Consider the following 14030-nt stretch of genomic DNA (forward strand, 5'->3'; position numbering starts at 1 on the left):
CTGCTGTCCATCAAGGTCTCGTAGTGCAGGGGCTTGCAGATGGCAACGTAGCGGTCATAGGACATGATGGTGAGAAGGGAATACTCTGCTGAGATGAAGAAGAAAAAGAAAGAATAAGATCTGTGCAGCACATCCTGTGTAGGAGATGGCCCTGGTATCCCAGAGGGTGTTGGCCATGGCTTTGGGAAGAGTGGTGGAGATGCTGCCCAAGTCGAAGAGGGCCAGATTGAGGAGGAAGAAGTACATGGGGGTGTGCAGGCGGTGGTCACAGGCTACGGCTGTGCTGATGAGGCTGTTGTCCAGGAGGGCAGCCAGGTAGATGCCCAGGAAAAGCCAGAAGTGCTGGAGCTGCAGCTGCTGCGTGTCTGCCAACAGCAGCAAGAGGAACTCGCTGATGTAGCTGCTGTTGGGCATCTGCTGTTCCTGGGCTTGGAATCCTGTTCAGAGTGAAGAAGGTAATGACCAGCCCTGACCATTCTCAGAGACACTCCTACTGTATTATGTAATGTTTTCATTCTCCTACAACAGTTTACATTTAGCACCATTACTTGCATTTAATTTCATTTTGTTCAGCATTCCTTAGGCAGAAGCAGCATTTGAATTTCTAACCATTCCTCTTAGTTTCTTACCTTTTCCCATCTCCCTGGATATTTTCATCTGTTTCCTGTCTCATATCTTTACCCCAACTGCTCTTAGCGCCCCAAAAGCAGCCTCTGTGCCATTCAACTTCAGTAAGAAAAACCTGCCTGTTTGCAGCAAAAGTGAATTATTCATACCTACAGAAAATGATGATAATTAAAATTGTTTCCATCCTTCAAAAAATTGGAGACTGGAAGCACATCACTTGTGACTGTTCACAAAACAAACAACTGACTGATGAAAAATTCTCAGAAGTGTGACTGCCACTTTCTGCCTCCAATTCGTTTTGCCTCAGAACAGGAAATGGGAATCCCCTGCCTTGGATCTCCTCTTCCAAGGTCCCTAGAAAACAAGTTGTGCAATGGATCTGTGATCCCACTGCCCCAGGCAGCTGCTGTGGCAGCACAAGCCCTGCCGAAGGGCTCCTTCCCCCCTCACGTCTCCCCGCAGCGCCCTGGGCAGCTCCCCGGGCAGCTCCCCGGGCAGCTCCCCGGGCAGGCTGAGTGCTGAGCCTGGCAGGCGGCAGAGTCCCATACCCGGCACACAGCCCCTGGAGCACAGCAGGGACCCTGCTCTTCAGGACAGCTCTGGGCACCCGCCTGCAGACCCAACTGCACAGCCTGCAGCCGTGCTGGGACATGCAGCCCTCAGGGCTGTGCTCTGACACTGTAGCACAGAAGCCCTCAGTTGGAGCAGAAGGTCTTTTTCCACAGTAAAGAAACATGCAGTGCCTGCAGCTGGATCTGCTATGGGGTTTCCCAGATTGTTAGCCCTCTATGAAAAGCAGCTCACGGTCTGCAGAGAGACTTAATGTGTCATGGTCTGTGAGCAAAGCTCCTACTGTGAGCTCACAGCCCACTCACACCACACACATCCTGTAAGCTCTCTCCAATTTCTCTCCTCTTCTTCTGTCACCTGCAGGCTGTGCTGTGCACAAGAGCTGCTCCTCAGCACAGCTGTCTCTCTATATCTCTGCCCACTTTTATGAGCTCCCTGTGTCCCAGGAGCCCGGACAAGCAAGGAGCAGATGATGTCATTTTTATCCTTCCAACTCATCTCCCCTGACACGTCCTTGGGTCCTCATAGCCAACAGCTCATGAAAGAAAACAGTGTCATAACTGTGCTTTGAAATCCGCTCAGTTAACCACCACATGTCCAGTGGTCAGTGACTGATTGGAGACATATAGCAAGTACTAATCGAGTTTGTTCGATGAAGCACAAAGGACAACCAGACAAGGACGGGGAGGTTTGGACTTTCCATGTGCAGGACAGTGATCCAGCTGAGGCAGTGCAGGAGTCTCATCCCTTGACAGAAATCCTGGTGCTGAAATGGGATTCCGCACCCTACACACCCACAGGAGCTGGGATTCCTCTGGTTCAGTTCAGAAGTGCACAAGGAGTTGCCTGCATGTGAGCACCTGCTCTGAGTCCTCGGTCCTTCAGCTGGGAGGCAGCTGCTTACACAAAGATACTGGGTGATGTCTAAGGTGCCTGGACTACTCCTGATGTGTGCCAGTGCTTGTAAACCGTGTGAGAAGTCCCTGAGATAGACACCTCCTTCCTGGGCATCAGCTGAGGGCCAGAGAAGGGATAGCACCGGCTGTCTGGTGAGTTCACTCGCAGCTGCAAGAGCAGCACAGGGCCTTCAGGAGAGCCATGCCCTAGGAGTGTCCGTGTTGCTACGTCATCTCCAGGACCCACGATCGCTCTAATGTCTGTGTGCCACCTTCTGCACACTGATACCATATATGAGCTGCAGGCCTGTGCTCCTGTTTGGACCATAGGGACACAGTTGAATGGCTTCCACAACTGCTCTGTAACGGAAGGGGAATACAGAGTCTTTACAATGGTTGGGCGAGGAGTCAAAGAAGGGTGCATGCCCTCTGTGAGAGTGCACTGAGCTCTGCCTGGGGATGGAAGAGCAGGTCAGAGCTAATGGAAATGGCAAACAGAGGATTCCCGCAGTGCCTGTTCCTGGCTTCTTGATCATGGAGAGCAAGTGGAAGGTGCCCTCTCCAGACAGATGGGAGCCTGATGTTGTCAGGCCATTGTCCCCTTTGGGAGCATTTTTCACTCCAGTATCTGCTGCAGGGACAGCACAGCAGGGCATGTGCCATCCAGCAGATCCGTGGAGAGCACAGATGGCAGCTTCTTGACCAAGCCATGGAGGAACCAAAGAGGAGAAGTTCTCTGCTGGATCTCATACTGTCCGCCAATGAAGGTCTGGTGGGAACAGTGAAGGTCAAAGGGGCATGAGGCCAATTACAAGATGCAAATGGATCTCTTTTTATTTAATTAATTATTTATTTGTTTATTTATTTATACTTAGGCCGTAAGCTTAAAAGATGTTCAGAAATGTCAATAAAATTGAGACAAAGAATTGAAAACAAAGATCAAAATCAATGAAAATGTGTTTACCCTTCTCAACATGAGAAATTCTCATGAGTCTTCTTCCATTTTAAGTTGTTAATACGAATCTTTCAGTTGATTTGATTTTTTTAATTGTTTTTTTATTGTTTATTTATTTTCTTTTTCTGAAACTATGATGTTTTTCCAGAATTGTGTTTGCTGGACACAGATGCCTTCAGGTTCAGGGACACAGACTGTGGTGCCAGTGCCAGTGCCCTGTGACTAAATCCCGGCGTCACCGCTGCTCTTCCCTGCTGCCTATTTGATGTCCCTCAACCTCCAGGTGTCTCCAGCTCTCCTAAATAAATGGCTGTGGTTAAGGGCATGTTTTCAGCAGGCCATTTAGACACACGCTCCTGCCACAGCCTGCCAGATTTCCCCATCCCTTGCTCTTTGTTCAGTCAGATACCTCCCAATTATCTGTCTGATTTCTGACTTTTAGAGGGATGACTCAAATTTGCTCCATCTCGCCAAAGTCTGATGGACTGTGTTGTCAACTCCTTAACTGTGATTCTATCTAGCCCTTCCTGTCTTTTTTTTCTCTTTCTTTTTCTTTTTCTGTCGTTTTCTTCTCCATTTCCTTTTCCTTTTTCTCTTTATCTTCCTTTTTTTTTTCTCTTTCATCTTTCTCTTTCTCTTTCTCTTTCTTTCTCTCTTTTTAATTTTTCATACCTTAAAAAGCATGAATTATGAAAGATGTTCATTAATGTCAGTAAAAGTGAAAAAAAGAGCTGAAGACAAAGATAGAAATCAATAAGAATGTGTTAACCAGTCTCAATGTGTGAAATACTCACGAGTCTTCTTTAGTTTTAAGTTGATACCTCCCAAATCCCTGGCTGATCTATCCCAGGGAGATTACTGGAATTTGCTCCATTCCTCAAAAGTCTGTTGTTAGATCCTTCACCGTGATTCTATCTATCCCATCCTATCTGTTTCTAACTCATTTCTTGTGCAAATATTCCCTATGAAAGATAAACATCAATAGAAGCAGCTTGGACATGGCATGCAGTTGATCACTGTTTTACTGTTCATTCAATTGCATCACCTTTCCTTCTGTTTGTTGGCCATAAATAAAGAGAATTCTTTCTTTTTCTGTGTGCAGCTGGTTCTCTGTGGAAAGCCAGTGGGAGTTGGTGCAAAGACGGTTTAGCACTGTGCGGGTGACAACAGAGGAGAAGAGTGATGTGAGGAAAAGTGATGCAAATACCATGGGGCCAATGTGAGTAGAAATGTGGTGGGGATGTTGAGGAGCTTTGTCAACACATTAACAGAACAGAAGTCATTGGGACATCCTGGATCACTATCAGTTGCTCAGTGCTGCTTTAATGACTTGTTTTAACCCAACTATAAATAAATAGACTATAAGTGTTTGCTGAATTCTTCCTCCTTAAGCTCTCTCTAGATATCTCTCCATTTTGCTGAACAAGTTCTGAAAACCTAGAAAACAGGAAGGCACAAGGAACAAGGTGCTCGTTAGGTTATAATGGGCCCCAGGGCGCATTTGATGCCGAATCGATCAATCTCCAGTGCAGAGTGAAGTTTTCACAGAGTACTCAGCAAGACAAAGGCAGAAGTAACAATGAAGATTCTTGGAGTATTAATGGGCCCACTGAGGGCCATTAGCAAGCAAGCTTCCCAAAGCACTAGTTAGAGCCGATAATTGGAAGCCATGACTCCAGTCAGGCAAAGGCACTGGCATGGTGGCTCTGATGCTAAGAAAATCCTTCTTTGCCTTAAGAAGCAAACAGGACAAGCCCTGATTCCCAGACCCTTGGCAGGGAGATCCTGTCCCTCATGTTGGCTCTGGGCCCTTCCTGGGGCAGTGGGATGGAGGTCTGTATGATGTTAAATGAAAGACATGGGGACAGAAGATCCCAGGCTCTGCATGGGGTGCAAGGACGGTGTGAAGTTCATGTCCCATATGTGCCATGTGTTTCATCGCAGGTTGCAGGTTGTGAGAAGGGCCCCGTCTGAACAAGTAGTCAATCCCAATGTAACTGAACTTCAGATCTCTCAGTTCCAGTGCCCTCCTGTGCACACTCTGCCATAGTTTGATGTCCTTTCTATTCTGCATTGCCCAGAAATGCACCTAGTGCTCCAGGTGATGCTGGAGCAGCGCAGAGCAGAGGGTGACAATCCTTTCCCTTACCCAGATAGCAATAAATTGCTTGATGCACTTTAGGGGACCATTGGCCTTCCTGGCTGTCTGGGCACACAGCTGACTAACATTCAATTTGATGCTGACCAGGACCCTCAATCCTTTTCAGTCAGACCACCCTCCAATTTCCCGTATCCAGTCAGTGTTTATGTCCAGGGTAGCCCCTACCGAGATGCCCAATCAGGCACTTGTTCTTGTTATGCTTTATGCACTTGGTGCTTAGTACCAACTGGTACCCACTTCTCTGTCTAGTCCACATCTCTCTGCAAGTCCTCTCCACCCTCAGTGGAGGCAACAGCACATCCTCATCTGGTCTCATCAGCAAACTTGCTCAGAACATCTTCTAGTCCTGCATGCAAGTCATCCACAAAAACATGAAAGAGAAGTGGCCCTAAAATGGAGCCCTGGGGAACCCTGACAATGACCATCTACCTGCCCGATGAAACACAATGACTATAGTCTGTTTGGCCTGACATACTGGCCAACTGTTTACCCACCACATTCTGTTTCTGTCTAGCCGTATGCAGAACATTCTGCCCAGAAGGGTGCTGTGAGTAGTCTCAAAAACTCTAATGAATCCTCTGGGATAACATCAGCTGGCTTCCCTTGGTCAGCTAAATGGATAATCGTGTCATAAAAAGATCAGAAGTTAAACAGGACCTTCCCCTCGGGAACTTGAGATGGCTGCAACCAATGACAGAATTGTCCTTCAGCTGTTTTTTTCACCATCATTTTCTCCAGAATTTTACCAGGCACTGGAGTGAGACTGACAGGTCCATAGTTGCTCGTGTCATCTTTCTTGCTCTTCCTTACCATAAGACTACATTTGCCAGCTTTCCATCAACTGGTATGACCCTAGGCTTATTTAGATGCAATTGAAATGAGAGCCCAGAGCATACTAAGGTGTCATCATTGCAAGAACGTAGATGAGCCATAGCTTTGCAGTGCCTTGAATTCTAGAGTATGCCACAGATGGAGCATAGAGAAAGACTGGCCCCATCTGTTGTTAAGCAGAATAACACTACATGATACATGGGGACTGTGTCTCTGCTCTGCTATGCTCTGCTCACAGGGGAAAGGTGCAGGGGGTTGCTCTCATGTCAGTGCTCATATCTGAGGTGTGCGGTCAAAGAGGAGAGACCAGGCTCTTTTCAGCAGTGTGTGGAGACAAGACAAGGGGAAACTGGAGCATAGGAAGTTCTGCACGAATGTGTGCAAGAACATCTTTACAGTGAGGGTGACGGAGCCCTGGAACAGGCTACCCAAGGGGTTGGGGAGTCCCTTTCTCCGGAGATATTCCAGACCCTCCTGGACGCCTACCTGTGTGCCTACCTGGTGTTCCCCAGGGGTCTGTGCTGAGGCCTGTCCTCCTCAGTATCTTTATTGATGACCTGGATAAGGGCATTGAGTGCATCCTGTGTAAGTTTGTAAATTACACCAAATTGGCTGGGAGTGTGGATCTCCCTGAAGTTAGCAAGGCCCTACTGAGGGATCTGGACAGGCTGGAGAGCTGGGCTGAAGCCAATGGGATGAGGTTAACCAAGACTAAATGCCACGTCCTGAACTTTGGGACCTGGAATGGACTGCCCAGGGGGGTGGTGGATTCACCGACCCTGGAGGCGTTCAAGGAATGATTGGATGTTGTGTTGAGGGACATGGTTTAGTGGGAGCTATTGGTGATAGGTGAACAGCTGGACTGGATGCACCATTACTTGCATTTAATTTCATATCGTTCAGCATTCCTTAAGCAAAAGCAGCACATGGAACTTTAACCTTCCTCTTCTTTTCTTATCCTGCCTCCCTGGATATTTTCATGTGTTTCCCATGTTCCCATATTTTCAAAGGGAAGAAGGTGAAGCCCCACGGCGGCTTCGAGCCCCATAGAAACGACTGGAGCCTCAAGTACAACCTGGAAAGCTTTTTCCAGGACAAGACCTACAAGAAACATGTCAAACATCAGAGCAACAAGTGAGTTGGGGGGCACGGCCCCATAAGTGACAGCCAGCCCCATAAGTGACAAACTGCCCCATAAGTGGGTCCCAAATCACCCCATAAACCCCATTTCTTATGTGTTGGGGTCCCAAATTGCCCCATAAGTGGGTCCCAAATTGCCCCATAAGTGAGTCAGAATTGCCTCATAAGTGACAAATTGCCCCATAAGTGGGTTCAAAATTGCCCCATAAGTGAGTCAGAATCGCCTCATAAGTGACAAATTGCCCCATAAGTGGGTTCAAAATTGCCCCATAAATGAGTTGGGGGGCACCCAGCCCCATAAGTGACCTCCAGCCCCATAAGTGGGTCAAAATCACCCCATAAGTGGGTCCCAAATCCCCCAAAAACCCCATTTCTTAAGGTTTGGGGACTTTGGGATTCCAAATCACCCCATAAGTGGGTTTGGGGGACACAGATTGCCCCATAAGTGATTTCTGAGGGTCCCAAATCGCCCCATAAGTAAGTTTGGGGTGCACACAGCGCCCCATATGTGACCTCCAACCCCATAAGTGGGTCCCAAATCGCCCCATAAGTGGGAGAGAATCGCCCCATAAGTGACAAATTGCCCCATAAGTGGATCCCAAATTGCCCCGTAAGTGACCCATAACTTATGGGGTTTCCTATGGGGTCCCTTTCTTTATGACCCCCAACTTATGGGGCCCAACTTATGGGGTTTCCTATGGGGTCCCTTCATTTCTGACTCATAATTTATGGGGCCCAACTTATGGGGTTACTTATGGGGCCCAACTTATGGGGTTTCCTATGGGGTCCCTTCATTTCTGACTCATAACTTATGGGGCCCAACTTATGGGGATACTTATGGGACCCAACTTATGGGGTTTCCTATGGGGTCCCTTCATTTCTGACCCATAACTTATGGGGCCCAACTTATGGGGTTTCCTATGGGGTCCCTTCCTTTCTGACCCCCAACTTATGGGGTTTCCTATGGGGTCTCTCATTTCTGACCCCCAACTTATGGGGTTTCCTATGGGGTCCCTTAATTTCTGACCCATAAATTATGGGGCACAACTTACGGGGTTTCTTATGGAACAGATCCTCCTGGACAACATGCTTGATCACATAAAGAACGAGCACGTGATCCGAGACAGCCAGCATGGCTTCACCAGGGGAAGGTCATGCTTAACTAATCTTGTGGCCTTCTATGATGGAGTGACGGTGTTAGTGGACGAAGGGAAGGTGACCGATGTCATTTACCTGGACCTGAGCAAGGCCTTTGACATGGTCCCTCATCACATCCTCATCTCCAAATTGGAGGGAAGTGGATTTGATGGGTGGACAACTAGATGGATAAGCAATTGGTTGAAAGGCCGCAGACAGAGGGTGGTGGTCAATGGCTCTATGTCCAGGTGGAGGCCGGTAACGAGTGGTGTCCCTCAAGGGTCTGTCTTGGGACCGGTGCTCTTTAACATCTTTATTAATGACATCGATGAGGGAATGGAGTGCACCCTCAGCAAGTTTGCTGATGACACCAAGCTGAGTGGTGCAGTCGATACGGTGGAGGGAACGGATGCCATTCAGAGGGACCTCGACAGGCTGGAAAGCTGGGCTCGGGTGAACCTAATGAGGTTCAACACGGCAAAGTGCAAGGTTTTGCACTTGGGCAGGAAGAACCCCAGGCACCTGTACAGCCTGGGAGGAGTTGTCCTTGAGAGCAGCTCGGCAGAAAAAGACCTAGGGGTCCTGATAGATGAGAAACTTAACATGAGCCAGCAGTGCGCTCTGGCAGCCCGGAAAGCAAATGGGATCCTGGGCTCCATCAGGAGAGGGGTGGTCAGCAGGGATAGGGAGGTGATTGTCCCTCTCTACTCGGCTCTTGTGAGGCCCCATCTGTTGTACTGTGTCCAGGTGTGGAGCCCTCAGTACAAGAAAGACATGGAGATTTTGGAAAGGGTCCAGAGGAGGGCCACAAAGATGATCAGGGGGCTGGAGCACCTCCCCTATGAGGACAGGCTGAGGGAGTTGGGTTTGTTCAGCCTGGAGAAGAGAAGGTTGCGGGGTGACCTCATTGCAGCCTTTCAATACCTGAAGGGAACATATTCCCAGGAGGGGAGTAAACTCTTCCAAAGGGCTGACAATAGCAGGACTAGGGGAAATGGTTTTAAGTTAAAAGAGGGAAGATTTAGGTTGGACATTAGGGGGAAGTTCTTTACTAAGAGAGTGGTTAGGTCCTGGAACAGGCTGCCCGGGGAGGTTGTGGATGCCCCGTCCTTGGAGGTGTTCAAGACCAGGTTGGACAGGGCCCTGGGCAACCTGATCTAGTAAAGGTGTATGTTTGGTGGCCCTGCTAGGCAGGGGGGTTGGAACTACATGATCCTTGAGGTCCCTTCCAACCCGGGTCATTCTGTGATTCTGTGATTCTGGGTCCCCTCATTTCTGACCCATAACTTATGGGGCCCAACTTATGGGGTTTCCTATAGGGTCCCTTCATTTCTGTCCCCCAACTTATGGGGTTACTTATGGGGCCAACTTATGGGGTTCCCTATGGGGTCCCTTCATTTCTGACCCATAAATTATGGGGCCCAACTTATGGGGTTTCCTATGGGGTCCCCTCATTTCTGACCCATAACATATGGGGCCCAACATATGGGGCCCAACTTATGGGGTTTCCTATGGGGTCCCTCATTTCTGACCCATAACTTATGGGGCCCAACTTATGGGGTTTCCTATGGGATCCCTTAATTTTTGACCCATAAATTATGGGACCCAACTTATGGGGTTTCCTATGGGGTCCCCTCATTTCTTACCCATAACATATGGGGCCGAACATATGGGGCCCAACTTATGGGGTTTCCTATGGGGTCCCTCATTTCTGACCCATAACTTATGGGGCCCAATTTATGGGGTTTCCTATGGGCTCCCTTCCTTTCTGACCCCAAACTTATGGGGTTTCCTATAGGGCCCCTCATTTCTGACCCCCAACTTATGGGGTTTCCTATGAGGCCCCATCCATTCCTGCCCCACAACTTATGGGTCCCATAGGGTTCTGCTCTGGGTCCGTATTTTGTATTACCTGAGGCAGGAGGTGATTGGGGTCCAGGCCGACAAGGTGCTGGCTGGAGCCATGGCCAGGTGAGTTCTCCTGCCCCACAACTTTTTTGCCCCACAGCAAAAGTCTGCCCAACAGCCTTTTTATTGCCGAAGTCGCCTGACTCGGAGCCGTCCCAGACCGATCAGCAGCGACTGAGCGCGTGGTTCAAGGGGGATTTCGGGCGTTTCATTCAAGCAGGGAACCCCCGGCCAGAGGAGAAGCCTGGCAGCTCTCAGGGGAGCAGCTGACGCAGCCGCTGACGAAGCGTGTGGGCGTTCCCCGGCAATGGCAAGAGATTTAAACGGGCACAAGGAGACGGGCAGGAGGAGTCAGGTTTTTGTACTGCGTGACTTCCTGTTTCAGTGCTGGTGAGTCTTCTGCTTTGACATGGTTGCTCCCCGGTGGAAGGTGCTGCCAGAAATACTGAGGAGGCCCAGACAACGGTCCCAATCTCTCAGAAATGGGTGGCAGCAAACAAGAAGACTGCAGAGACCCAGACTGAGGTCCTGCACATCCTGATAGGAAGGCTGCTGCCAAAATGTCTGAGGAGAGTGAGAATGAGCCCCCAACCCGAGATGCTAGTGTGCAGGTCTCTGACTGTACTGAGTGCCTGAGCCTGGCCCTTGCAGTGCTCGGTGAGGGAGGCAGTGATTGTGTTCGCTGCGACCAGGTGAACTACTTGTTTAGCCTCGTAGTTGACCTGAAGGAGGAAGTGGAGAAGCTGAGGACTATAAAAGAGTGTGAGAGGGAGATTGACTGGTGTTGTCAGTCCCTCTCAGCCTCAGGTTCTCAGCACACAGATGAGGCTACTAATGGAGCGTGTCAGCCCCTGCCACCTTACAAACAAGTGGCAAAGGGGAACCAGCCAGCTGACAGCACTGCAGCGAGCCCCCTGTCCTCTCTTCCCCCTAGCAACAATTTGAGAAAGGAGGAGGAGTGGAAACAGGTACCTGCTCGGCGGAGGGGTCATCCCCCATCCCAACCATCCCCAGCTCCACAGGTGCCTCTGCGTAACAGATTTGAGGCCCTGGAACTTGAGGGGGGGACTAGTGAGAGGGTGGAGACAGGTTCACTCATGAGGTTGCCTCAGGCGAAGCGGTCACCCCCAAGCTTCAAGACTGCTTCTACCAATAAGGACAGAAGGGTGATTGTCGTAGGTGACTCCCTTCTGCAAGGAACAGAAGGCCCTATATGCCGGCCCGACCCTACCCACAGAGAGGTGTGCTGCCTTCCTGGGGCACGGGTCAGGGACATTTCAAAGATAATTCCTGGGTTGATTCAGCCTTCAGATTACTACCCACTTTTAATAATTCAGGCTGGCGGCGAGCAAGTTGGCAAGGAAAGCCTGAGGTCTATCAAGAAAGACTTCAGGGGAATGGAGCGAATACTTGAAGGAGCTGGGGTGCAGGTGGTCTTTTCTTCTATGCCTGTGGTGTCAGGGAAAGGTACAGGGAGGATCCGAAAAACCCAACTCTTAAATAGATGGCTTAAGAGCTGGTGCAGACACAAGAATTTTGGCTTTTTTGACCATGGGGCAATGTACACTGCACCTGGCATGATGGCTGCTGATGCAAGCAGCCTGTCCCTGAGGGGTAAGAGGGTATTAGCTGAAGAATTAGCGGGACTCATTGACAGGTCTTTAAACTAGGAAAGAAGGGGGAAGGGGGCAAAATAAGGGCTACTGGGGTTGAACGCGTCATTCAAGGGATTGTACCAAACTCCGTTGGCAATGACGGCAGAGTGCAAAGGGAGGGAGTAGGGCAGGGGGATGCTGGGGATGCTGCTGTTCTAGCGGATCCTGGATCCCTTATAAAGGTGGCGAGACGGACAGCCCGGCTGAAGTGCCTTTATAGCAATGCACGCCGGCTGAGTAACAAGCAGGAGGAACTGGAAACTGTGATGCACTCGGAAAGTTATGACCTTGTTGCTATCACAGAAACATGGTGGGATGACTCCCACAATTGTGATACTGCCATCGACGGCTATAGACTCTTTAGGAGAGACAGGCGAGGTAGGAAGGGTGGGGGAGTTTCTCTCTATGTCAGAGATTGGATAAACTGTGAGGAGCTCCTTATGAGAAACAGTCAGGAACAGGTTGAGAGCCTGTGGGTTAGGATTAGAGATGGGACTAATAAAGGTCAGCTGGTATTTGGGGTATACTACAGGCCACCTGATCAAGGGGAGGCTGCTGATGAGGCTTTCTTGCTCCAGATGCGTGAGGCGTCTGGCTCACGGGCTCTTGTCCTGGTGGGGGACTTCAACCATCCGGACATCTGTTGGGAAAACCACATGGCGAGCTGCAAGAGCTCCAGAAGGCTCTTGGAATCCATTGATGATAGCTTTCTGGTTCAGGTATTGGACAGACCGACCAGAGGTGAAGCGTTGCTGGACCTGCTGCTCACCAACGCTGAGGAGATCATCAAAGGCGTCAAGGTTGGAGGCTGCCTGGGCTCCAGTGACCATGCCCTGGTTGAGTTTGTGATCTCAAGCGATGTGGGCCTGGCAAAGAGACACAGATGAAAAGGAAGAGAGATGAGAAGGTCTACCATTAGAAACAAAAACCCACACCATATCCTAAGACTGATATTCACAAGCCATTTCCCCCACCCTCTGCATCCCAATGATTTCAGCAGGGATGTGATCCATGGCCAGCGGATCAGTCCATCAAATCAGTCATTTTGCTGCATCACTCGAAAAAGATCTCCAGTCTTTTTGGTGATTGCTTTTGTGTTTTGATGGGCCTCGGTTATGGTAGTGGTGACACTGTGGATGATGATACAGCATTCTCCTTCAGCTCAGTTCAACGTCCCTCACACCCCATGTTCTTTTAACAGCAATATGTCTAGAACCAGTTGGTTTTGCAAGGCCACCTTGGGTACTTGTTGAACCTGCCTGTTTGACTCTCCAAAAACATGTTCTGTCCAGCTCCTTAGCACATGGACCTGCCAAGGTAGATTCTCCAGGGCAAGCTGGTGTCATCCAGGTGGGGTCTGATGATGAGTTTGGTCCCCCAGTCCCTATCTTGAAACCAATGCTCTTCAGCATCTTTATCAGTGAGGCAGACAGCGAGACTCAGTGTTTACTGATGGTATCATGCTTAGCGGTGCAGCTAGTAGAAGGAAGGGATGCCACCCAAAAGGACCAGGCCAGGCTCCAAAATGTCGCCCACATAAACCAAATGAAGCTCAGTGAGAAGAGAGGACTGCAGGGCGATCTCACTGTAATTTTTCAGTACTCGAATGACTGTAAAAGCTTATAAGCTTTATCTCCCATCTCCTCTGAATCACTGGAAACAACCCCACAGTGCAGGGAGGGATCATGGGTCCAGAGCTGTTTAAATCACACGGAGCAGCAGCCTCGGTGTCTGTGGGCAATGCCTGTCCCTGCCCGGTGGGGCAGATTCTGGGGGAAAGAGAGAAAGGGAGAAACCAACCAACCAACCAACCAACCAATCACCAACAAAAACACATTGCGTTCATTTGACACTTCCTTGAAGCACGCATCTTTGCCAGCAGACTAGTACCAGAAGAGGCTTAGACCAGACATAAGAAGGAACTTTTTTTCTCAGTGCGGTCAGGCACTGGAATGGCTGCCGAGGGAAGTGGTGGAGTCATCATCCCTGGCAGTGTTCAAGAGGTGTTTGGATGAGGAGCTATAAGATATGGTTTAATGCTTTGTTGTAGCTACAGTAATGGGAGGATTACTGTTGGACTAGGTGATCTTGTGGGTCCTTTCCAACCTCGTGATTCCATGATTCTATGAGAGGAAATGAACTGATGAGGA

The 14030-nt window shown here is 49.5% G+C and overlaps 1 protein-coding gene across 1 annotated transcript; it reads left to right on the top strand.

Moving 5' to 3' along the window:
• The first annotated feature begins 10785 nt into the window (after window positions 1-10785).
• On the top strand, window positions 10786-11895 carry LOC146754652 (uncharacterized). The gene is made up of 2 exons (XM_085527811.1): window positions 10786-11078; window positions 11136-11895. Exons 1-2 carry the CDS (start codon window positions 10786-10788, stop codon window positions 11893-11895), a joined length of 1053 nt encoding a protein of 350 aa, XP_085383937.1.
• The last annotated feature ends 2135 nt before the right edge of the window (window positions 11896-14030 follow it).

Source organism: Coturnix japonica, chromosome W (genome assembly GCF_054131305.1).
Source record: "Coturnix japonica strain WE chromosome W, WE-NBRP24, whole genome shotgun sequence".
NCBI lineage: Eukaryota > Metazoa > Chordata > Aves > Galliformes > Phasianidae > Coturnix > Coturnix japonica.